Source organism: Populus alba, chromosome 10 (assembly GCF_005239225.2).
Source record: "Populus alba chromosome 10, ASM523922v2, whole genome shotgun sequence".
Classification (NCBI taxonomy): Eukaryota; Viridiplantae; Streptophyta; class Magnoliopsida; order Malpighiales; family Salicaceae; genus Populus; species Populus alba.
The window spans coordinates 21,323,328-21,349,226 of record NC_133293.1 but is presented as its reverse complement, the minus strand read 5'-3'; the positions used below and the strand labels follow the sequence as shown (position 1 = coordinate 21,349,226).

General features: G+C 36.2%; 4 protein-coding genes across 4 annotated transcripts; 1 reads left to right on the top strand and 3 right to left on the bottom strand.

Moving 5' to 3' along the window:
• Window positions 1-3,558: 3,558 nt before the first annotated feature.
• LOC118060117 (RING-H2 finger protein ATL70) lies at window positions 3,559-4,255 on the bottom strand. Its single transcript, XM_035073265.2, has one exon. It carries the CDS (start codon window positions 4,183-4,185, stop codon window positions 3,688-3,690), a length of 498 nt encoding a protein of 165 aa, XP_034929156.1. The 5' UTR covers window positions 4,186-4,255; the 3' UTR covers window positions 3,559-3,687.
• A 3,030-nt stretch (window positions 4,256-7,285) lies between these two features.
• Window positions 7,286-7,819, bottom strand: LOC118060116 (putative RING-H2 finger protein ATL71). The gene has a single exon (XM_035073263.2). The coding sequence runs from the start codon at window positions 7,817-7,819 to the stop codon at window positions 7,286-7,288; it is 534 nt and encodes a 177-aa protein (XP_034929154.1).
• Window positions 7,820-9,498: 1,679 nt separating this feature from the next.
• LOC118060115 (dnaJ protein homolog) lies at window positions 9,499-12,727 on the bottom strand. The gene is made up of 7 exons (XM_035073262.2): window positions 12,570-12,727; window positions 12,106-12,275; window positions 11,438-11,612; window positions 11,210-11,351; window positions 10,827-11,103; window positions 10,539-10,737; window positions 9,499-10,087 (listed from the first exon to the last, which is right to left on the bottom strand). Exons 2-7 carry the CDS (start codon window positions 12,253-12,255, stop codon window positions 9,762-9,764), a joined length of 1,269 nt encoding a protein of 422 aa, XP_034929153.1. The 5' UTR covers window positions 12,256-12,275; window positions 12,570-12,727; the 3' UTR covers window positions 9,499-9,761.
• Window positions 12,728-21,109: 8,382 nt separating this feature from the next.
• On the top strand, window positions 21,110-24,958 carry LOC118060114 (glycosyltransferase BC10). Its single transcript, XM_035073261.2, has 2 exons — window positions 21,110-22,915; window positions 24,638-24,958. Exon 1 carries the CDS (start codon window positions 21,868-21,870, stop codon window positions 22,897-22,899), a length of 1,032 nt encoding a protein of 343 aa, XP_034929152.1. The 5' UTR covers window positions 21,110-21,867; the 3' UTR covers window positions 22,900-22,915; window positions 24,638-24,958.
• Window positions 24,959-25,899: the final 941 nt, after the last annotated feature.

Sequence of the window (25,899 nt, the reverse complement as noted above, 5' to 3'; positions counted from 1 at the left end):
CCTTGACATTGCTGAAACATGTGATTAATCAAATGGGTTGTATGAGATTCGAGCACATATCTTCCACATATTAAAGATGTATGGCAGCTAGTTCATCACCTGGACCATCTCAAGGTGGGTGGACTAATGTGTCGCAACCACTGGTCCCTCGTAGAAGTCCCATGAACCACACAGACTCACAGGTTCATGTTGTAACTCAGGCTAGTGGCTTCTGCATTTTGTAGGGGATGTTGTTTGTGCATGCTAGTTGAGCAACATCTCAACATCTAAATTTTAAATTGATAAAACCTGGTGGACTTGTCGATCAACGCAACTCATGAGCACTAGTTGCCAATATTTTTAAAGTCAAATTGGGAATGTGCTCAAAATTTGACTATATATATGTGAATTAACTCATTAATTATGACGGTAATCAAGTCAGGATCCTAGTTGCCAAGCACTCTAGTTTAAAAATAACAATTTGATTCTATTCTGCAACATGCTTGTAAAATACTCCTGCATTAATTGACTTTTTCCTAGTAGAGGTATCCTTCATGGCTCCAGCTTCCAAGGGCCAGCAATTTTAATATTCAAATCAACTTCACTAGAATGAACTAGATCACCAGGTTATTGTCCTTATTCTAATCATCCATCATGCGGTGATGTCATATGAGGGATCTTTCAACTAACGAACAGTAATTGGTTGAAAATTATATTTCAAAGTTCATTTCGGGACAAAAAATCAGAGTCACAAGTCACAATCTATGTCCTTGTCTAACCTCTGCCGCGCAAAGAGCAACAATTGGCTGATAATGTATAATGAACAACTGCATTCGGGACAAAATAATGAACAACTGCAGATCAGAATCATGTGTTGAAGGTCTAATTTCGAGTACTGTGTTATGCGCAAATGAATCATGGTCTAATTTCCATGGCATTTCGGTTGCAATATCCTTGCATCTGATGGATTGTGTTTTTGTTACAATGCCTGGCTTGATTAGCTGCAAAACTTTGTAGCTAATCAATTACAAAGGTCTTAAGAAAATCCCTGCAGTCAGAAAAAGTTTTCCAGCAAAAACTCTTAGTGCACAAACCGTAGAAACCATGTCCCATGGAATTCTCGCTGAGGTGGCCTGGAAGGCGAGTTTCGACATATGGGGCAAGTAGTATGCAGCTTGAACCATGGATCGACGCACTGTGAATGGAAAAGGTGATTACACTCAGGCAACAACCGCAGCAAGTCACTATCTTTATAGTCTGCCAAGCAAATTGAGCAATTGGAAGCAGCTACCGAATCATCACCCTTTTCAAGCTTTTCCTTTGTTTCAGAATAAAGCAGCTTTGGATAGGTATCAAGAGTGGCTTCATCTAGGCCTATTTTAATGGTGACAGGATCGCCATCAGATGAGGAGCCATCTTCCAGAGAAGGGCCATTTGGTATTGGTTTCCGTTTGCAGAAACAGTAAACAAGAATGACCAGTGCTATTGCTGAAACAACACCTATGGATATTCCAAAAACCAGAGCAAACTCACCAGAACCTGTTGCTGATGAGTGCTCTTCAGGACGACTGCTATTCATCTTCTTGAAATGATTTCTGGGCTAGCTGGACGTGGGGCTGCTTGAAAGATTATATATAAACAAGACGATGATCTTTTCAACTGTTGGTTTGGATTTGCTTGCACTTGTGCAGCAGAATGTAATGAGCGGAGAGGAAGCAAGGAACATGCTGTGTGGTTTTCCAAATTTCAAGCAAGATACATATATATATATAATGGAGAGAGCAAGATTGTGGGACCAAAACCATCTGATTGTTAAAGATTAGACGCGACTTGCTTGTGAGGGGGGTAGCTGTTTTCTGTTTTTTCTTTAGATAAGTAACTGTCAAGATGGATTTCAAATCTCTTGTTTATTATTTTGAGATTCAAACATCTAAAGCAAATGATTATGTAAAGAATATATAGTACTTGGAAGTAGACTTTAAGAGATAATTACTTGTAGTTATGCTTAAAAACGTGCAATTCCAATCATTTCGAAGTTTTTTATTTGTATAGAAATCTTAAATTATTAACTAATAAGCTGAAGGGGCGGAGAATTCATTGTTAACCCTTCTCATCATAGTTTTAAAATCCGGCCCGGCCTGGTTTTATCATAATTATGTATTGGAGCCTTGTTCGGACATGCTTTTTCGAGAGTACGACCAGCCAAGCATCTCTTTTTCGAGATCATCGGTGTTGCCACCAAACTACTTTCTGAAATAATTGCCCCTAAGCTACTTTATTTTGATTCCTATTTCTCGAACCTCTAATCATGCATCTTTTCAGGAAACATGCACAACACCTTCTCTGTAGTTTCATTCCTTATTCCCGGTACTTATCTAAGCATTGAAAGGTATTTTGTTTTATTAGTGAAACTCTATACTAATTGATAAACTTATTTATAATAGGTTTAAAAAACTATTATGATTCTTTTTTAAAAATAAATTTAAAAAAATAAAGACACCTTAAATGAAGGCTTGATAGTATATCAAGCCTTGAATATGCTAAGTTTAGCTAGATCCAGATATGATGAGACTTTGTAATGTGACAAGCTATAGGAATGTTGGGTTTGACTCGTGTGAAACCCAGATGCTTTTTAAGCTTAGTAATCAGCCAAATTCAAGGTAACATGAACGAGTTAATTAGCCAAGTTCAGAGTAGCGTGGGCTTGACAAACATGTTAGACCCAGTGCACTTCGACTTAGACAAAAATGCTAGACCCAAAACACTTGAACTTGATAATTAGTTAAGTCTAAGGTATTGACCATCCTCCCTTGGCATATCTAGGAGAATGACCAACCTCCCTTACGTCTAATCTTGGGGAAGAATTCAATATTCATATGCTTAGCTATATTTGACATTTTAAACTCTAATCTCTCTATATTTTTATAGGTGTATAAAAGTTCTTCAAGAACCCATCATATTCTCATTAAACATTAATATAGATGTAAGAGATATTTATCTTTTATTAAATACTATCAGAGTAAAATTATATTCAAGATCCTCTTTTCTACAAAAATACAAAACTTGTAGGCTATAAATACACCATGAGACCTACAGAATAAAGGTTCATAATATTAATTCTCTACTACATATATATTTTCAAATCATCTCTCTCTAGAATATTCTTATATTTTTTTTTAAAAAAATACTTATTTAAGCATTGAAGACTCCTCACCTCTATAAAAAGAATCTTTTGTAGGTATTAGTCACAAGCAGCTTTACCCCTTCAAGGATCGAGTATAAAATATTAATATTTATCTTAGCTAGATTGATAATACCAATTAATTAACCGAGAGACCTATTCTCATGCTAATTGAATTTTTAGAAAATCATCACCAGCGATCTTAGTCTCTTAGTTTGTCCATCTTTCTTAGGAAACCTTGATCTTTTGGGCTTGCCTCAAACCTTGTTAGTTTCATTTGGCGGCCATCGATGTCACGTAACATAAAGCAAAATATGAGCTGATCTGAGAATTGTCATATGTTCCACAATCGATTTGACTGTCTAAATTAAATCCCTACATGATTGCCAGAAACATCATGTTAAAATCTCTGTTATACTGTAGAGAATTACATTACTTTATATCTGCACAAAAAATGTCAAAAAACACTAGAAAACCTCTAATTGACCCCACAAGAAATTGGAAAAACTAACATGCAATCTCTCGAATCAATATCTGCTCACTGCCAATGGTGCCACTTCAGCAAGAGGAGTCGACAAAGGAGTTGGCATAGGAGAGTTCCGGCAAATCGGACATGTAGGATGCAGCCTTAACCAATAGTCCACACATTTGAGATGAAAAACATGGCCACAATCAGGCAACAACCTTAACATGTCACTATCCTTATAGTCCCCTAAGCATATAGAGCAGCAAGAAGGTAGTAAATCGTTACCCCTGGGTTCTAACCTTGCTTTTGAATAGAGCAACTTGGGGTAGCTTGCAAGAGTGGCTTCGTCGAGACCGAGTTCCATCACAATGGAGTTATGGTCAGTGATGGAGTCGCCTTGGTTTGTAGCTGTGTGTGTGGGAGAATCTACTCCACGGGTGCATAAATATACGGCCAGAGTTATGCTTATGATCAAAACTAGGACACCTGAAAACATTCCGATAGCATATGCATATCCATTAATACCTGAGGAGCCACTGTATTCTGTGGAGTTGTCCATGTTTCTTGAACTATTCAGCTGTGTTTAGGGTTTGATCTGTAGTATTAAGTATGTATAGAGGGAGATATGGGAAAGGCATGAGAGGGATGGAGAAGTTGGAGAGAAAAAGAAAGACAAGCAAGCTCTGACAATCTTAGGAGGTACTACCTGGAAATTGTTTGGTAATTCTGAAGTTGTGGAGTTATTACCCTGGCAAAGATTTCTGTCAACGTTTCTGTCACTATTATGGGAAAGATTCATGATTTTTGGTCCAGGCGTTATCCTTTAACTGACAATTTCAATGTGAATATAAGCATTGTTTATTTGACAAGCAAAGATCAGGCGAAAGCAATAAATACTGCCGTTTTTTCTTAGAAATTTGAGGTTCTTGAGTCTTCCCTAGTGAATTGGTCGAAAGGTCAAATTTCAAGCAGTGTGGCTCATAAGAAACTTTCTAGTCTTCCACAGATTTTGGGACAGGAGAAAAATTCTTTCTGCTGCTCTTTTCCCTTTTTTGGGCAGAGTAACCCTAAACCATCAAGGCCAGAGTAGGATAAGATGTGCTGAATTCGTGTTTCGTCACCGAGGTGTGGATGTTGATTGTAAAAATTTGTGTCATTAGCAATGTCAAACCAAAATTGACTGGAACAACATTGTTGTTAGTCCAGTTCTAGTAACATGGGAATTGCTACATGAGCAACCAAAAAACCATAGTAACCAGTTCTTAGCAAGAGGGACAATGAATAAGAACATCACTTATTTTTTATTATTTTTAACTTATGATCAAACTAAACCACATGCAACACAAATCACAAGTCCCACTTGAGTATACTGTTCCCAAATTCCATGCTACATATGGTATCCTCTCAAAAGTTCAGGATTTTGCCACAGAAAAATTAAGAACTTAGTCAGGAAGAGTTCAATGCAGAGCAACAAAACGAGAAGCTCTTGGCTATTTGAAAACAAGGGAATTTCTGTTTGTCTGTCTCATGCTAGAACAATGGCTAGAAGCGATATGTTTTTTTTTTCCCCACAAAGATCTCAGAAATAGTCCAAAGCAGTACCAGTTAATCAATGGATTAAATTCTCTCTAGCCAGTCTAGTTCTTACAACAAAGAAACCACAGAAGTGTAATGACACTTGCCTGGGTTGGTCACTTTCCCTGGTTGGAATTTATGAGGAGCTTCCTGCCATCCAGATGAGTCAATGTAGACTTTAACCTGCAGAGTGCCTCTGCGAGCGACAAGGCTTGTTCTGCGCATAGGACTTGAACTTCCCTGGTTGGAATTTATAAGAAGCTTCCGGCTATCCAGATTAGTCAATATAGACTTTTAACCTGCAGAGGGCCTCTATAAGCGACAAGGTGTGCTCGACGAATAGGAATTGAACCCAAGACCTCACTTCCACTCATTTGAGTGAACATCATGACGCTAAACATCTTTTGGTGGCCAGCTTGAAGGTTGATTACTAGCTAGGTACATAACCTACATTTGTTGAGAAAAGGTAGGCACAGGCAAGTTCCGGCATATCGGGCATGTATGATTCAGCCTTAACCAACAGTCCACACAATTAAGATGAAAAGTGTGACCACAATGAGCAATAACCTTAACACATCACTGTCTATATAGTCCCCCAAGCATATAGAACAGCAAGAATCTAGTGAATGATTAACCTTTTGTTGAGACTTTTCTTGTGAATATAGCAACTTAGGATAGCTTGCAAGAGTGGCTTCATCAAGGCCGGGATTCATTGCAACGGAGCCTTGGTCAGTAATGGAGCTGCCTTCGTTGCTAGGGGTGAGTCTGGAAGGATCTTGTATGCCATGGGTGCAGATATCGGAGGCAAAAATTATGATAATGATCAAAAGTAGGATGCCAAAAGAAATTCCCATGGCACATCATATACCACAAAAACTTGAATGATGACTGTGCCCAGGGGAGCTGTTCATGCTTCCTGAACTATTCAACTGTGCATAGGAGGGAGGGAGAAGTGGGGCTGTGAATTTTTAGATATACAAGGTCTGAGTTCTGACAGTCTCTGGGAGTAACTACCTGGTGATTGTTTCAATTCGTAGTTCCCAAGTTATTTATTTAATTGTCAATAGTTTACGTGTCTTTAATGGCACCAGGCACAAGCTATATCCTTTACCACACAAATTGCAACTTAGGATCTCAGAAAGACTATGAATTATTGTGAAATAAAGATTCTCAAATTGACTTGAAAGAAGCCTCCTGTGAGAACAATAGATGTCTTCCTAGAAAGTGTTCTTTGAATCTTTCCAAGTGAAATGCATATAAGAAGCTCTATGAAAGAGGCCACTTGATCAATGACTGAAGAAGTTGAGGTTTATGAAAAATGTTTTAGCTAATTCCACCACTCATTTTGGGGCAGGAAGGACTTCTTATGGGTGAAAAATGAACAACGAAACCACTTCTGTGGGCATACAGGGTACAGGCGCACCCTATCTACATGGATGGAACAACATAGACATTTGACATACAATACAATAGCAAAAAAAAACGGTCACAGTTTTCTGTGTCCTTGAAATTGTCTCGAACCAAGACTCCAAGACTGACTGAAAGAAACATCAGCACTCTCAGTCCAGTTCTGAAAGAGATGAACAGACTAATGAGTTCCGAAGAAGTTAAATGGAGGAGTGGATAGAAACTCTCCTCAATGCTCATGTGATTCAACAACTTTGGTATTGTCAATTACCAAATATACACATCTTGCAAAGAGAGTGGCAGCAGAGAAAAGGCAGGTGACAAGAACATGGGCAAGGTGCACTTGCTCAACGAATAGAACTTGGAAGAGCTACTTGTCATTTGACTGGGTCAATATCATTCATCTAAAAAGGGCAGTAATTGGTTGAAAATTAAATGTATAATATTGAGGACAGCATGCCAGATAGTCAGAATAACAAATTTCAATCGTGTGATTGTCTAATCTCAACTGAACAAAGAGCAGTAACTGGTTGACAATGGCTTATGTTTTCTACAACATTAAGATAGAAATCATCTCAGTTAAAATATAGAGCTGTAATTAGCTACAAAACTTCGTGAAATTACAAGGATGCTAACAAAAGCTCTACAATCATCACAGATTTGAGTAAAAAGTACTTTCAGTGCATAAACTGTACAAACCATGGATCAACGAACACCCTCCGGGGTTCCCTGGAAGCTGTTTCGGTGACATTGCTTGGGATTCGTACAGGCGAGTTTCGACACATTGGGCAAGTAGTATGCAACTTCAACCATGGATCAATGCACTGTGCATGGAAAAGATGATCACAGTCAGGCAACAGCCGCAGCAAGTCACTATCTTTATAGTCTGCCAAGCAAATCGAGCAACAGGAAGCAGCTACCGAATCATCACCCTTTTCAAGCTCTTCCTTTGCTTCAGAATAAAGCAGCTTTGGATAGGTATTGAGAGTGGCTTCGTCCAGGCCTACTTCTATAACGACCGAGTCTTGACCATCTATGGACAAGGAACCATCATGATTAGAATGGCCTGCAGGCAATGGTTTCCTGGTGCAAAAATGATAAGCAAGAATAGCAATTGCTATTGCCGAAAGTAAACCCATTGATATCCCAAAAGTGAGAGCAAACCCTCCAAATCTTGGTGTGGATGACTCTATAGGACTACTGCTATTCATCTTCTTGAAAAACTTACAGGGTTAGCTGGAAGTGCTTTTGTCTTGAAGAGGAATGGAAGGAAGTGAGGGCTTGAAAGAGATACATGAAGAGATTAAAGATTTGTTTAATGGATTGACTTGGAGTTGTTTGCAGCTGTATGCAGTGGCTTGGAGGCAGCAGGAAGCATAGTTTTTCAAATTTCAAGCAAGGAAGATAGACATGATGGAGCACAAGAGAGAACGATTGGAGCCTCAAATCATCATCTCGTTAGAAAAAACAATGCAACTTGCTTGTATTCTAATACTCGATGAATTGTCAACTCAAAAGGATTGGCCTCTATTAGTTAATTAAGGGCATGTTGCATAATTTTCATGAATATAAATGGTTACTTGAAGGAAGTAGATTTAATCTCGATGCACACGAATCTGTATATATCTATACACATCAATGTGGTGAAAAAAATATTTTTGAAAGAAGCACAACTAAAAAAATAATTTTAAACTAATATAATTTGACTAGCTGTGCAGTAAAACCCACGTAACTTGAGACAAACTTGTCTTTACATGGAAAAAGAAAAAGAAAAACAGCAACGTTGCTAGCCCATAGTTTAATTATTATGATTATTTTCTGTTGTTTTTGCACAAAAACAATTAACTAAAAATTAATAATACAAATGAATAATATTTAATTTAACATGCTAGAATTAAAACTCTGTTGTGCTAGCAGGTAAAAAGTTTTCTCGCGTGAAAAATTATTTCAGTGTTCTTGATCCTTTATACTACTATAAAAGATTGGCACGAAACAAAAACCCTCAACTTGTTTGTGACAGTTTCAGCTTTCATTGCAAATAAATAAATAAGGGATTGTTTGTCGTCGAGTTTTTTAAATTTTTTTAGTATTTTTATTCTCTTCATGTTAAAAAAAAAAATATATTATTTTAATGTTTTTTTAAATAAATAAAAAAGCAAACGGTACAATAAAACTTGCTTGGATAGAACTTGTTCTACCTTATTTAGAACTCATCAGCTCTACCTTGCTTGGATAGAACTTGTTCGCAAACAGTACCTGCGGGGTCCCGAAGCATTCTGCCCGTTCTCTTCTGATCAAATTATGTATGTACACATATGACAATTCTTGGGAGTTGCTACCTGGAGAATGTTTGGTAGTTTACATATGGAGGAGTTTTTGCCTGAATTTTCAACGTGTGTCACTTTCCTGCAACATTGTATGATTTTCTTTCGAATCACCAGGTAGTTTTTCTTTTGGTAGTTTTCACATTGTTTGGTAGTTTCAAGGTGGGCTCCAAATACAAGCATTTTTTATTTGACAAACAGAGACGGTGATATTGACTTGAATGTAGCCTCTTGTAAGCGCAATAATTTCAGCCATTTTTCTAGAAATTTGAGGTTCTTCTTGCATTTCCGAGTTAATTGCAAGTAATCATAAAAGATGGTCAGATTCTGGAATATGGGCTCAAAATTATCGGCTCAGACCCTCGGGCTTTAAAGCAGTAGTTTCAATCAGGATGTTGCATGCAACAGCTTCACAATACTAACATGAACAATGCCCAGTCGCAAAAGCCCAGACCAAAGGAAACATTCTATAGGGGCAACAAGGTTTCCCACCAGGGTCACCATGACTAGTCCTCACCATGACTTCAAAGTGACATTCAGGCCCGATCCAGAAAGAAGCAGCTATATAGCAAACTATAAATCCAAAATTCAAGTAAGAGTTGCACAGATAGAAACATCAAGGTGCTGTTCTTGGAGATCTCTCGAAAGTTCAAATACTAAGTAATTGCCAGAGTCTGCAAACATAGGTGAAATCTCCATACAAGAAACTAGAAGTCTATCTCCTATCACAATGTTGAGAATCTTATTACTTAAATAATCGTCAAACCCACATCAGTTCATCTTGATCCCATTCAGCTCTCTTCGATCACAATCATCCCCTGCTCACTGATTATTGCTGAGCACATTGCACCCTCTGGCCGCCGCCGCCATGCATATCATCATCTTCATCATATGCTTCTTGGGCCTGTTGTTGTTGCTTCCTCCTCATCTCCTCCTCAATGTTCACATCATGTAAAGTAGTTTCCTCACATTCATCGAGCTCCATGTCAGTAAGCTCAGCTGAGGTTCGTGGAGGAAGCACAGTCTCCAAGGCCTTGCACTGATCAAGGGACAGGGAGTCTGGGAAATCAACAGTGAAGTGAATGTACAGTTTCCCCCTCATGAATGGCCTTTGGTACATTGGCATTCCTTCATCATTTATAGCTTTGAATTGATCTGGGACAGATAGGAGAACCATAAATTACCAGCTATTAAGAATTGCCTGCCACCTTAAGCAACTTCTTGAGGGAAAAAATCATTAACTTGTGAAAACCACTACCTTGTGATCGAACCAGACCACACAACAACTACGATCTTAAAATTTAAAAATGAATAATAAAAATAGAAATATCCCTGCAGCACTCTTTAGCCAGTACAGTTCCCTAATTAAATAATCCACACAAATACCCAGGATCTTGACACACAGAAAATCCAAATACTAAGTTAGAAAGACTTCGATGCAAGAACACGAAAAAAAAAGGGATGTAACATTTTGAACAAAAGAACTGTCTTGTGCTAGGAAAAAAAAAAATCAGTAAAGCTCAAAAATAGTCAATCAATCACTTCTCGATTGAGAAGTCTAGTGCTAACAACAAAGAGAAGAACATGAAAGTATCATGGCACTCACCAGGTTTGACTACTTCCCCAGGTTGAGATTTTATCAGGAGCTGCCTTCCATCCAAATGGGTCAAAATGAACTGGAAGCCACAGAGTGCCTCTGCAAGAGAGAGGGTGTGCTCGACAAATAGGTCATCACCCTTTCTCTTAAACTTAGGGTGCTCCTTTTGTTGTAGAACAAAAACAATGTCCCCTGTAACGGTGTCGGGCTGCAAATAACAACACAAACAAATGAGAACGCTATTAAAAGATAAAAATCAAAATGCCAAGCTCAAAAAAAGCATCCAGTTCAAATTACAGCTTCATCAGCCTCTCCAGGGAAAGTAATCCTCTGTGAATTTTGCATGCCCTTCTCAACAACGACTTCCAAAACTTTTTTCTCTTGGACCACCTTCTCACCCTTGCATTGAGGGCAACGGTCCTTGTCGTTAATTGCCTCACCAGTGCCCTTACAATCATTGCAAGGATGCTGCATTTGCTGGATCATAGAGGGACCAAGGTGTCTTATAGAGACCTTCATTCCAGAACCTTGGCAACCAGAACATTTCAATGATGCACCAGACTTGGAACCTTTACTGCATAATTTCAAATGAAATAACCAGTCAGTTGCAAATAAATTAATTAATAAAATAAAAAATCAGCATGCCACAAGATGCAGCACAGTTTTCAGTAGACACTAACCCCTTGCACTTGGAGCAGATTACATTGCGTGAAAGAGACAGCTTCTTGGATGTGCCATTGTAAATATCTTCCAAGGATACTTTAAGAGGGTGGATCACATCCTCGCCCCTCCTTTGCCTTCGGCCTCTGCTGCTACCACCTCCTGAATAATAGAATTTGTTTATGTCAATGTGATCAAAAAGTGGCATGCTCTGATAAACCAAAATATTTAGTGGTCAGAAAACTTACCACCAAATGGATTGCCACCGCCAAAGAAGGATTGAAAGATATCAAATGGATCATGGGCGCCGCCACCGCCGCTGCCGCCCATTCCTTCCTTGAGGGCATCCTCTCCATATTGATCATATATCTCGCGTTTCTCTGGGTCACTCAGAACCTCGTATGCTTGGGCCAACTCCTTGAACTGCAAGGCACACAGAAACCCCGTACATATATTAAAAAAAAAAACCTCCAATTACAATGACTTCGAAGAAAAAGCAAATAACAGCACTCCCTTATATGCATGACTTGTTTTTGCTTCACGAGAATTTCACTATACAAGTCTCATTCTTTAAGTAGAAAAGTTTATGACATATTATACACCAATTTTTTTTTATTTTTTGATGCGGAAAACAAATTCCTACTCCATGTTATCTAAGCTATTAACTATAAATCAAACAGGGCCACTATCAGGTGTTTACAAGCCCAAGAGCAATAGACCATAAAACAAACTAGAACCTATACTTACAGAAGCATTATTTACAATCATAATGACCCACTAAAGCAGAGCAGATCTGTTATCAATTTGTCCAAATTAAAACTCAAATCAACAGAACAAAAACCACCCACATAAATCATCAAGTCAAAATCAACACATGCCATTTAAACAGATAATTCATCAAGATTAAAAGATAAACCTTTTCAGGATCACCACCCTTATCAGGATGGTTCTTGATAGCTGCTTTCCTGTAAGCCTTTTTTAAATCATCTTGTGAAGCACTCTTTGAGACTCCAAGAATCTCATAGTACTTGGTATTGTCGCTTTTCTTTGGTGCTCTCCCAAACATTTTTTATATCAATTTAAATCCTGCACAAACAAAACCCTTCAAGATCAATAATCATAAAATAAAAATGAAAATCTGAACTTTTTTTTTGAAGAAATAACAAGTGCCCAGAATTAAAATCACGATCAACAATCTAATGAAAAGATCAAGTATTTTAGAAAACTAAAGAGTACCCAGATGTAAAATCAAGGTCAAGAAGCTAAAAACACCATAAAGATTTGATATTTACGAGATAAAAAAGACCCAGATGCAAAATCAAGATCAAGAGACTCTAAGGACTATAAAGATTCAAACTCTTCCAACAAAAATTAACGTACAGAGGGTTAGATTATAGGGTCACGGAGAGCCACAAGACAGACGGCGAGACAGAGAGAGGGATTGAAGAGAATTCAGATCTGTGTACTTAAAGGAAAGAAGGAATGGACGGTGGAGATTTGATTGTTTGGAGGGCTAGATGGTGGGCAGATTTTATTTTTATTAGAGAAATTCCTATTTTTGGTTTTGGGGTTTTAGGGGTGGAAATAGAAGGATCTAGAATTCTCTTGAAGGCCTTTTGGGTTCTAGGGTGAATCTGGGCCATTGATTTGGTCCATATCTTGTGATGATTGCCACCTAGAAAATATATTTTTATAAAGGATTGAAATTAAAAAGAAAAGGGGGGGAAAAACAAGTAATCAAATGTGGTGGGTGTTTCTTGGTAAAGTGTGGGAAACGGGAGGTAAGGATCCTTTTAGTGGTCTTCTTCGATGTTTTGTTCTCGCATTGACCTTGACCTTGTTAAGGGCCTCCTATGATGGCTCAAAATTGGAATATATAAATGAATTCATGAGAAGGAAATAATGAGAGAGAAGAAGTTTTTTTATGAGATAAATATTTTATTTATGAAAGTTGATTAAAACTAAGAAAAGTTTTTTCTTAAGGTAGAATAGATTTTTCAAGTTTTTTTTTTTGTCTAGTTGATTAAACACATGCATTGTACATGCAGATTTCCATTTAAAGGAACAATACATGTGTGATTCTTTAATAAAAATAAATTTGAAAATTCATCACTCCTGGAAAGCTTTTAATAATGCATGCATCGAACTTCGTTCGAAACAACACGATTGTTTGCACTTCAATCACTTTTTTTTATAGTTTTTAGACCCGGCTTGATGATCGGCGTGATCCAAGACTCAGGTTTCAGATTTTAATCGAGTTGTTTGAATCAATTTTTTTTAAAAAAAAATCAAAACAATGTTATTTTAGTTAAAAAAAATCAACGAATTGCAATCGGGTTTTGTCAAGTCAACCCGCCAATTTTTTCTTCATCCCGCCCTATTCTAGCCCTTGATCGCAGGTCGACCTGCTAAGCCGGACCGGATTAATATGTTTATTTCCATAATTAAAGACGAGTGATTTAGGATATTTATTGATATTGTAATATGTTAAAGATATTTTTTAATTAAAAATATATTAAAATATTCTTTTAATATTAATATAACCACATTAAAATTATCAAAAGCATATAAAACTAATAATTTGATGTTTTTATATGTAAGAAAAAACCTTGAAAAGCACTTTCAAAAATGAGTTGAGTTAAAAAACAAATATTTTTACTCACACTCATATAAGCACAGGGAAGAGAGAGAAACAGGAATGAGAAAAAAAAATTAAAAAATAATTTTAAACATAAATAAAATATTTTTTTATATATAGTTCACAATGTATATTTTATTCCATCGTCTAACTAAATCTCTCCGCTGTAAGTATTGGTAATTACTCTTTTAGCACTCTAACAATTTTCATCAAATTCTGTTGAAATTAAAAAAATTTGTGAATTCATTATGAGCAAATTTTCCCCACTACAGGAAGTAATTCAGGATAACAATAACTGATGTGAATTCATGCTAACTGAGATTCAAAAATCCAAGCTTTAGTCAGTCTTTCTTAATAGCCTGGGGTAACTTGATATAAACTGTAGTTTTTAAAAAATTTAAAAATTTTTGTTTTTTCTGTAAAATAATTTTTTATATATATTTTTAGATTGTTTTGATATGTTTACATTAAAAATAAAATTTTAAAAAAAAAAAAATATTTTAATATATTTTTTAATAAAAATACTTTAAACTACTACCTCCTGACTTTCAGACTACGTATAAGGATGGGAACGAAGAAAATCATTTTGGCTACCGGTGGTCAAAGGCAGAATTAGAACTCTAAACGTGAAGGTGTCAATATGAAAGTGAAAGATTATAGAGCTAGCACGTGATTTTTTTTCTTCACTTCCGAGGAAACAAGTCTTCATTTTAAGGGTCTAGTTGAAGAAAATTCAAAATTTAAGGACTAAAATATAAACTTTCTCAAAGTTCGAGGGGTGTCATGGCACCATTAACCCTAGACCTAGTTCCACCCCTGCTGCTGGAAGGATTCTAGCTCGGTGATGGATAAACAAAATGATTGAACAACATCCAGTCAAGGGGTAAATTTCAGATAAGTGTTAATACAATGTCCAAGTGAAAAGTTCAAGCCTTCCATCTATATACAGCACATCCACAGTACTTTGCCTTGCACAAAGACATGGAACACGAGCAAACCAAGCCATATTCTCCCCAGAAATGCACCATCATTTGATTGATCGTGATGCACACAGGTTTCTTGAATTTTGTCATTGCCTTTACAATTCAGTTTTCAAAGGGTGTAAAAGAATCAAGTTTCTTCTGCCTTATTTTTCACTTTACATGAGAAAAAGGAAGTTAACAACAGGAGCAATAAGAAAGGATCTTGTCGAACTAAATGGCAATTTGGTTGGCCTTCAATATACATGGAGATCATTCATGTTGATATTGATACCACTACCTTTTATGAAAATATTCCTGAACAGCCTGCGATTACAATCAACAGCTGGTGACTTATTCTGGATATGCAATGTCCTTGTTACACAAATGTCTCAGAAGATCCATGATGTATGAAACATTTTCGTTGATTATATATAAATTTGGAGGAAATGGAGGATGTTGCCTACCAAATCTTTTGTGCTAGGTTGCATGATGTTTAACATCCACGCAAGGCAACTACAATTCACACCAGCAAATTCATGAACTTTTTAAACTACATTGCAGTGAAAGTGAGAACTCAAATAATATCAGAAACCTTGACAAAAGAACACCAGCCACTGAGAAGATGCTAGAGGTATCCTTGGTAGGATTAACCTCAAATAAGCATATCCAGGATCAGGCGCCATCTGTTTATGTTGCATCTACATTTAAAAAGAACAATTCAGAAAAGATGAAGAATTGCCAAAGCACAACAACAATATTGTTAAGTTCAGCTAGGGTACTGACCAGGGAACATAAAACAATGGTTGTGCTGCAACCCCGGATCTGCTTTCCAGTAAACATTAAACATAAGTAGTTCGATGATGTGATCCATTCTCTTCATAACAAGAACATATGAAACACCAGAATCACAACAATCAAAATTTGACTCCATGTAAACTATGTGGTGCTTCCCATATATTCACAGAACACAAATAACATTCTACATTCAACACCACACCAACGGAAAATTACATTGTTGTCTCTTCACTTCCTCTTACTTGTCCCCTCTTCCCTCAAAACCAAACACTATTATGTTTGTATGGTCTAGACTTCACATGATGAACTGGATAACTAAGCAAGGCCCGTATAGCCGTGCAAAAGAGCTGAGCAGCCAAGAGTCAAGACACACCTTGACCTTGTAGAATAATCATATAAGTTTTGGGTTTGTGTGGCTTTCATCAAATTGAAGCCAATATCTCAGTGCATTTCACAAGCACCAGTGGGATTAAGTTTTTAATGGACTAGAAATTAAAAGGGCACCGATTGGCTGGCAAAAATCAGAGCAGGCAAGACGTGCCTATCCAGGTTTGATGAACCATGATCACAAATGGTTTAGAGCTACAGCAAAACACAAGGAAAACTATTCAATACGAATATAACTCCAAAACACGGTACTTATCATAAATACTGTCCCATTTAAAGTTCTATTTCAGTTTTTGCTCTACAACAAATCATGAAACAAAAAAGATCTCTTATGTTCTTAAAGTTTGCTTAAACAAAATAAAATTTAAATAAGGTTAAGAAGAAACAAATTCTTACTTCATCCAAAAAAAAAAATTAAAACGAATCCAGGAGCTGATTTTTGTATTAATGTCAGGGTCTTTTTGTATAAATGGCAGCAACAAAACCTGACTTCGAAGCTTTCCCATTCCCCTTTTCAACATATTTCATGTACAATCGCTCATTACAAGTTCTTCTTAGCTTAAACCACAGACAGATTTTACAACAACCTGATTCACTTGAAAATATATAGCAAAATGACAAATTCATCCACGGGCCTATAACATGCATAAACAAAGGTCAAAAAATTTCAAACACCTCAAACTAGAACAATTACCACACTAAGTGAAAATCCAACCTGCACATCATTTGCACATGCCACATCCCGCAAAATTTCAGAGAAAAACGCGTGCCAAATAAAACTAGAGGGGCTGAAACATAATGAACAGAGCACAAGCTCAAGCGTGCCAAATAAAGCAAAGTCGAGCATGTGAAATAAAGACATCAACCGCTTCCTCCGAACTGCCTCTCCCACAAAATGCCTCGATAGCAAGGGTATATGTATAATCATTTGGGCTCGAATTAATGCTCTGTAAATGCTGATAAGTGGCGACAACCATCTCCACTCTCCTACACTCAATCAACAGGTTCATGAAAAAGTAACATGACCATATCCGTGGAACGAATCCACGGACCTTACTATTTTGAAAATGAACATCAATAGCCTCGTCAAACATCCCAACCTTAACATAAACCTTAACCAATGCATCCGACGCTCGAACGAGAAGATTTCAACACTCACTCTCAACCCCGTCAACCAGAGCTCAGAAAAAAATCCACAATTTCAAAATCCAAACCTCTCCCTTTCCTAATAAGCTCCAGCAATACAGAATCGAATTTCCTATCCATACCCCGACGACACAAGATTCTAACAATGGAAACTTGTGTATAAACATTATAATAAAACCCTCTTTCTTGTAACTCCTTGAACAATGAAAAAGCAGCGAAGGGTTTTTTTTCTCAAACTGTTCAAAGCTTCAACAGCCTTGACTCTGTCTACCTCGAAGGAATGGCTAGTAGTTAAGTGGTTTTGGTGATGGGTTTTTACTGTTTGCTCTTCTGTGACAGAGCTTGACAAAGTGAGGATTCAATGGAGCCAGGGCTGAAACTGTGAAGAATCTAACCAAAGTAACATTCTTTACATGCTTTCTACAAAAAATAAGCTTTACCGACGACACCCACGTGGAAAATACAAGTCATTGATACAAAAAATCTTGAAAATAGAAGTCAAAATAACATCTTTCAAAGAAAAAGATAGAAAAAAGAAAGCTAGCTTAATTGACGTGTATTGGGGTTAACTGTTGAATAAGCAAAGATGTTGCCTTGTTTTGCGGTGAGAGATAGGGAGGGAGAGAGGGAGATAGCAAAACCCTTACAGAACCCTGCCAGAGACAACATTTGCAAAGGTTACAGTTGGTTTCTGTGGAAGAGTGGAGGCTGATGAATTGATGGGTTCCTTAAAATTAGCCCACTGTACAAAAATGTTGAGGCCCGCACTAGGCCCTGTGATAAAGCATCTCTGGGCTTTCCAGTAAAAAAAAAGGATTTTTATGTTTGGTTAATTATTAAAAAGAACTAAGGCCCGTTTGTTTCCGGAATTCACTTTTCTGAAAACTATTTTCCTCAGTTTCTCATGTTTGGCAAATACATGAAAAGTTAGTGAAAAGAAATTAGATTCTGGTTAAAGAAAAATGTTAACTTTAATATCAAGAAAGTGTTTTCTCCTTTTTATTCTTGGAAAACACTTTCCTTTTCTTTTTTATTTACGGAAACAAATCTTTCCTTCTCTCTTATTACAAAATTTTACAATTGATCTCTTCAAAAAATTTGCTTGGCTGTCTCCTTTTCTCATTTCTCATTGTTGGAACAAAGGATCATCTTCAGGTAATTATTTCCTCAAATATTTATATTATCTGTCTTTTTTTTTCCTATTCTTTATTTGGATTTTTAATTGTAATTGTGAAATTTTGTGAGCTTGTTAATTTTTGGGAAAAAATCAGAACAATTCCATGTCTTGTTTTGTATAGGATCTCGGATCTTACTTGTTTAATGTGTGTGTGATAATCTCATATGAATCAATAACTTTTCATCCCATCGCCACATTTATGCTCCACCACACTTTTTCAACCCTTCTATCCATAGAATTCAAGGCCAACATCATTCTTTCTAGGTTTTGGTATGAGAAGAGAGAGCGTGGCTTTATACTCAAGCTCTCGATCTCCAGGATATAAAGACCCCAGCCTGTAGTACCATACCTTGCCCGTGTTTCTCCTTTCTTCTTCTCCAGTGACTAGCCCAAAATGAACACAAATCGCACCCCAGGGGAGAAAGGAAATGCTAGCCTCCCACCAAGAAGTGGTCAAATCAAAGCCAAAATTGGTGAAAGACATTTATAACAGGATGGGTAGGGGTAAACAGGGTCAATTGGCTATGTTTTAGTCTGAATTCTGCAGGTGTATCAAGTTCTATGTTTGCCGGATTAAGTTCCAGATTTTGGCACTTATCAGGGTTCCTTCCTCGGCACAGTTATCATTATCACCTACCATTTGATCAACGTGATTTTCCATCCCTGGTTGGTCGTTGTAACAGAGGCTTTCATGTTGAAAATTAGCCTCTTCTAAATTTTCAACCCCGGGATGCTAGGGAGAAACCACGAGGGGCGTATGTCAGAATCTCCTTATCTCACAAGCAATTTAGTGTAAGGAAATTAAATTCTTGTAGTTGCAAATAGCTTATAGAAAACCTTCCAAGTCTATGAGTCACTGGACACCATATTTCTTTGAATACTGCTTCATGTCACAAATTTGATGACACAATCTCATAAGTATCACAAGAGAAGAAAATGAGGGGCGGCGGGGTTGTTTTCTTAGCGATTGTCCCGCTTCATGGCAGTAATTAGAGATTCTTATATAATATGCAAGCGGCAAGCGGAAAGAAAGCTTCAATCAAACACCTACCATATCCTTCTATAATATGTTTGTAATTTGAATTAATTTGTATGTATATGACATCGAAACTTAATATTTATGCATGATTATGTTTGATGTTAGATATTTATATTTATTTCTTGATGTTTATTTGATATATATTAAAGAGATAATTTCCTTTACCCGTAAAAAAAAATATTTATCCAAAAAACCCATAAAAATATTTTTGTATGAATTTATCTTTTAAAAAACTCTTCATACAAAAAAAACCCCCAAATATATAACTCTTACCATAAACTAATTTGGCTTTCTTCATATGAAAAAAAAACTTATTTTAAGCTTTTAAAATTGAAAAAAATATATTAATAGGTTTTACGTAAAAATTATTTCACAAGCTTATTTCTCTATAATATGATATGACCTATATAGTTATATTTTATAAAATAAACTATGTGTGAATATAGGATATAATAAAAAAAATTCATCATTATACTTTTTAGATTTCTTTTTTTTTTATTGTAAGTGATTAAATATTTTATATATATTAGATAAACTTGAAAAAAAATTAATTCATTAATAAATTATTTTTCAGTTCATTTTCCATAACATAACCAAACACTGGAAAGTGTTTTCTAGTTTATTTTTCATAACACTGCCAAACATCAAAAAATACTTTTCTGAAATTCACTTTTAAGGAATTCACTTTCCTCGGAATTGACTTTCCAAAATGAAACAACTTTCCTGCAAACAAACAAAGCCTAGATAATTTTTGAAAAACACTGTAGTTGGGGAGATATTTGCAATTGCGGTGCAAAAAAATACAGTAAGATGTTTGATAACCATAAAAATTGTGTTTTATCTTATGGGATCCACTAAAAAAATTGAGTTTGAAACGCAATTTTTATGAAACAGTTTTTGCATAATTTTTTAACTGAGTTTCGTATAATACTATTTGTTTTTATGTTTCAAAAACACTTTTGAAAAAATTTGATAATTTTTTATTTTTTTCTTTACTTCAAATTAATATATTTTTTTAGTATTTTTAGATCATGTTGATGCGCTGATATCAAAAATAGTTTTTAAAAAATAAAAATATATTATTTTAATATATTTTTAAGTAAAAAATACTTTGAAAATTAATCGCAACCACACAACTACCAAATAGTTTATACGTGTTTTTTACTACACATAAACCTCAACCATAATTTTTATAAAATACGTATTTAAATCTAACTAACTACACCTAAGTACACTTTTTTATACTTGTTTTTTTAACACTACAACCATAAAAATTATCTAAAAAACAAACACACGGGAGTGTAGCTACAGTTATTTTTTAAAATATTTTTCATGTCAAAATATATTAAAATAATATTTTTTTTATTTTTTAAAAATTATTTTTAAAATCAACGGATCAAAATAATTCAAAACTCTTACAAGAAAATTATTTTTAACATATAAAAATTAAATTTTTATAAAACACAAGCCCAAAAAATTTAGATTATACTGCACACTTGAGCGGTGCAGTGCCTCTTTTACCCATTCAACCAAAAAACATTATAATTACTTTAAGGATATTGATTTTTTATATATATATTTCATTTATCATTTTTAAATTATCTGCAGACAATAAATATTTTTTCATGCTATTAATAAACTTTCTCAATCGTGATCTCTTCATTGCCTTTTCAGGGCCCCATTTTTCTTCCAATCTGTCGTCACTTTCGGCAAATGTCCTGCCTTCCTTTCCCTTATCCTTTTAATTCTCCCTTCAAAGCACGCACTTCCATTCACAACTTCACACCCATTGTTGAGGACACTGTCTCCTTCGGGAGTTTGAAATGGACTGTTGTTTCAAGCCCGTCGTCTAGCTGCGATGGTCCAGTCCATTCAACATGTTTGGCGATGATGGCAGAGCCTCCCTCAGTCCCTCGAACAAGGGAATCTTGGGACGACCTTTTCTCATATATAAAACTCTCCATTTAAAAGAAAAGGAACACTTCCCCAAGAAATGACTCCACAGGATCCATGTCCTCCTTTAATGTCTTCGCATTTTAAAAGAGTGGAGCAGTCCCTGCTATACAGCTTTCCCATCTCTTTCACTGGCCCCCGGGCACCGTGTCCCAAAACCCTCATTCCTCGCTTTCCCTTTCTCTCCTTCCTTTCCTCCATCAACCCTAAAAAAAATCTCTACTTTGATGAATATCTAGCATCTTCCTCATCTCCTGTCCCTTCTTCTCTTGCTGTCCAGATGGACTCTTTTCTACTCTTGTGTTTTAGTACACTTCATGAAATCATGATGCCAGCGCTCAACCAATCCACTTAAAGCAACGAACACCTGCCCTAATCCCTTCCCATTTGTTTCTTTTTTTGACTTTCGACATATTTTTAGCCTTATCTTTGTTTCCTCCTCTCAAGACTTCAAGACTCGAAGGCTTTAACCCCATCTTCTACCGTCTTCAATGTTTTCAAGCAAGACTAAAGGACAGCAAAAACACAGACACAATCCCTGTTAACCACTCTGGAAACTAAATCACACACAAAAACATACCATGTTGTCTTCTCCGATTCTCTACTCCTTTTCACTCTTGCTTTCCTTTTCCCTCATCTACCTCTTCACCCCTCAAATCCTTGTTCCTCTTCAAAACGCTCTTTCTTACGAACTTGATGATCCTCCTCTCTTCAAGAAAGCCCTCAAGTCTTGTAAAACCATCTCCCCCCTAGCCACCAACAATCCCACTCCTAAAATTGCCTTTCTTTTCCTTACAAACTCTGATCTCTCTTTTGCTCCTTTGTGGGAACGTTTCTTCGAAGGCTACAACAATCTTTACAACATCTATGTACACGCTGATCCATTTAGTCAAGTCTCAAACCCAGATGGGATTTTCAAGAATCGGTTCATTCCTGGCAAGAAAACAGAAAGGGGCTCTCCTTCTCTAATCTTAGCAGAAAAAAGGCTTCTTGCCAGAGCCATTCTTGATGATCCTTTCAACCTTTATTTTGCTCTTGTTTCTCAACACTGTGTCCCTCTCCATTCATTTCAATACATGTACGATACCCTTTTCGGCCACTACATTTTGAAAACTTTCACTACTCAATCTCGTCATCAAAGCTTCATCGAGATTCTCTCCGAAGATCCGAACTTGCCTGATAGATACAATGCTAGAGGGGAAAACATTATGCTGCCTGAAATCCCATATGAGAAATTTAGAGTTGGGTCTCAGTTTTTTTTGCTGGCAAAAAGGCATGCTTTGCTTGTACTCAAGGATAGAAAGTTATGGAGGAAATTTAAGCTGCCTTGCTTGAATACAGAGTCTTGTTACCCAGAAGAGCACTACTTTCCTACACTTTTATCAATGAAGAATCCAAGAGGGTGCAGTCACTACACATTAACAAATGTTAATTGGACTGACTGCTTTGATGGGCACCCGCATTTGTATCAAGCAGAAGAGGTTTCGCCAAATCTGGTGCATGGATTGAGGCAGTCCAACTCAAGTTTTTCTTATTTTTTTGCCCGGAAATTTGCTCCTGATTGCTTGCAACCATTGATGGAAATGGCAGATGATGTGATTTTCAAGGATTGAAAACATGTGAGCAAAGGTAAAGTAAAGTAAAGCAGTATAGAATTATTGATCACTTTAGCTACGACATCATCACATGCTATGGGTATTGTATTCTTTTCTGCTTTTAGACTTTGGCTAGAATTGTAGTTGTTTTTGGTCATACCATTGAAAGTGGGGTGGGAATTGCTTTTGAGTTGGAAAAAGCACTTTAGGTGAGCCTGTGTGGCATTTGTTAGAGTTGTTGTTTTTCAAAAAAAATATTTGAAAAAATATTTGAAAAAATTATGTTTTTTAATTTAAGAATACTAAAAAAATTAATTTGAAAAAATATAAAATTAATGTTTTTTAAAAATATTTTGAAATGTAAAAAATACACATGCCCTAAGTTCAGGTTTAGGTTAACTTCTTTTTTTTTGGTTTTTTATTATACTAGAAAATGTGATTTGTTACCTTAATTTCCCCACTAATTGAAAATTAGAATGCAATTATATCTTTTGTTTATTTTTTGGAACAAATTGATTATTGACGTGTTGGTTACAGAAAGTTTTTTTTTTTTTTTTTTGGGATTATAGAATACTATTGTTTTAGTCATTAGCTTATGAAATGCATCTTAGAGGTATTTGGGAGTGAATTTTAACCTGTTTTTTAATTAAAATTTTAGATTTTTTTACTTTAAATTAATTTTTTTGGTGTTTTTATTTATTTATTTAGAGCTTTAGAGAGGTGTTGATTCCACCAGAGACACGTTATAGTATTGGTTAGCAATTTTGATGCAGGTGCTGACCAATGTGCAATTAAGCCTATAATAATGAATCATTATAGTTAATGCAAAGAGAGAAGGATTATGGTTGAAGAGTGCTAGTTCACGAAGAGAATTGATTACACATTTAATTTGTGGGGGTCTTAATTTAGGTTTAGGATAGTTTAGAGGGCATATTTTCCTTACGGTCCTGTAATGAAATGACGACTTTTGGTCAGTTTTAATTTTTCTTTCCGTTGGTATTCAAGGCAGATTTAAATTCTCTAGGACAAAGAAGGCCGATTTAGCACCTAAACTATGGTGTAATTACGTGAAGGTTGAAGCAAGCTTAGGTTGGGTTGTGTTTGGTTAATATCTTGTGATAGGAAAGACAAGACAGAAACTTGTGTGATTAAGGAAATGTTTATGGGATAGTTTTGAAATGAATTTATGTTCTTTCAAGATGATACAGGAGACAGGACATGTCCTTTGTGCTGTCATTATCCGTCTCTTCTTTCTGGAAACAATGTGTTCAAACTCTGTTTTAACGCCAGCATGTTTTTTGTTGTGAATGTTCCATCTAAAATCTGAGCAGGGAAAATTTTAAAATCTGAATGTATTCAGAACTTGAATGCTTTGTTTTCATACAACGTTGTTGTTGTAAATGAAGTTGTTCAAGATGTTTGCGAATGCCAAAATCTCCATTTTAGATATTGCAGAACAGCTCTTCCTTTTTTCTTTCGAGGGATCCCTTTTTTTTGACCTTTTGGTTCCGTGGGGAAAACGGTCTTGTGTTTACATTTCCCTGAGGCCGTGTCTTGAGCCATGACACGACCTTGTCGGCACGGTCACTTGCAGTGTGCAGTGCAGCTCTAACATGTGTGAATTAGGACAAAACAAAACCATTGACTCAAGAGCTCACTGCGTTATGGTCTCGTTGACTATTGATTTAATGTAAAATTCTTCGGTGTATCATGCTAGTGCTCACGTGATCTTGTTTCTGAAAATATTTTTTCGCAGATTGATTAAAGGAATCTTTGGACTTTCTTGGACATTTGCAAGTGGGGTGTAGAGAGGAGGAGAAAGAATTGTGTTGGTGGGGAGGGAATAAGACCCAGCCCGGTGTGATTTCGGTTAAGTATTTTTCAATGTTGTTTGTATAGAAAGTTGAATCATAATGTCTTGTTGTATATAATATAGTATAACACGTTTGCTTTTGTATATTTGAAGTACAAAAGTGAAGGCGGGGTGAGACTTTAGAGCATAAAGAGTGGATCAAAGGCCAAATGCCTTTCTTTTTCCTATAGAAAAAAAATTCGAGATCTCCCGTTGTTCCTTCCAGCTATACCTTCTCTTTATGGATTATAATTTTCAAATCAAGAATATTTTTAAAATGTAATCAAACACAGTTTCAAACAAATGTAAGAACAAACTCTGTGTGGAAGTTATTGCATGCTCACGGCCATGGCTGAGAAATGAAGCCCCTCTCATTCTGCTGCGAGTCTGGATGGGCAAGGCTGGGGCCTGATGTTATCAACTGTTCTGAAACAAAAATTGTGTTTAGCCTCTTGTTTTCGTGTGGGTTAAAGCTTGTCACTTGTTCGAGTATTAAATTGCTGAAAACCATCGACATGGTACGTAAGAGATCATGAGTCTGGAGTTACTTTTTCGTAGTGTGACGAAAGAGAGACGAGCTAGAAAACAAAACAATGGCACTACAGATTCAGTGGTCTCAGAACCCAGGCTTGATGATCTTGTTCTTGATGTTTACTATAAATTGATGGGTTTTGGTTCCGTCCTCGGCTTTGATCCTGTAATGGCCATTCATTCCCAAAAAATGATGTTATCTTGGCATCCTCCATGAAAACTGGGACTCCCTTCCACAAAGCTCCTTGAGCCCTTTTAGTTTCTTTTAATATTCTAGATTTGGACCAAGTTAGCGCAAAGTTTTAAGAGTCAAGAAGGCATCAAGCCATTATTTGTCGCTCTGGACGAAGTCCCTTGCTAAATGCCGATGAATTTCCAGCTATGTTAATGAATTTCTTTCTGGTTACTGTACTCTTTGGCATGTAAGAAAAACTAAAATGAAGGCAGAAACACTGTGCACTAATCCCCGGTTAACTATTTTATATAATAGTAAAATAACAGTTTTGTCCTTGCGGAAAAAAACCACTCATCTTTATTCTTAGGGTATTTTTATCACTTCATGTGACGTATTAGTCATTAAAAAATTGTATTTTTTTTTTAACAATCACGAAGAGGGGCATAATTATCTTCGTAGT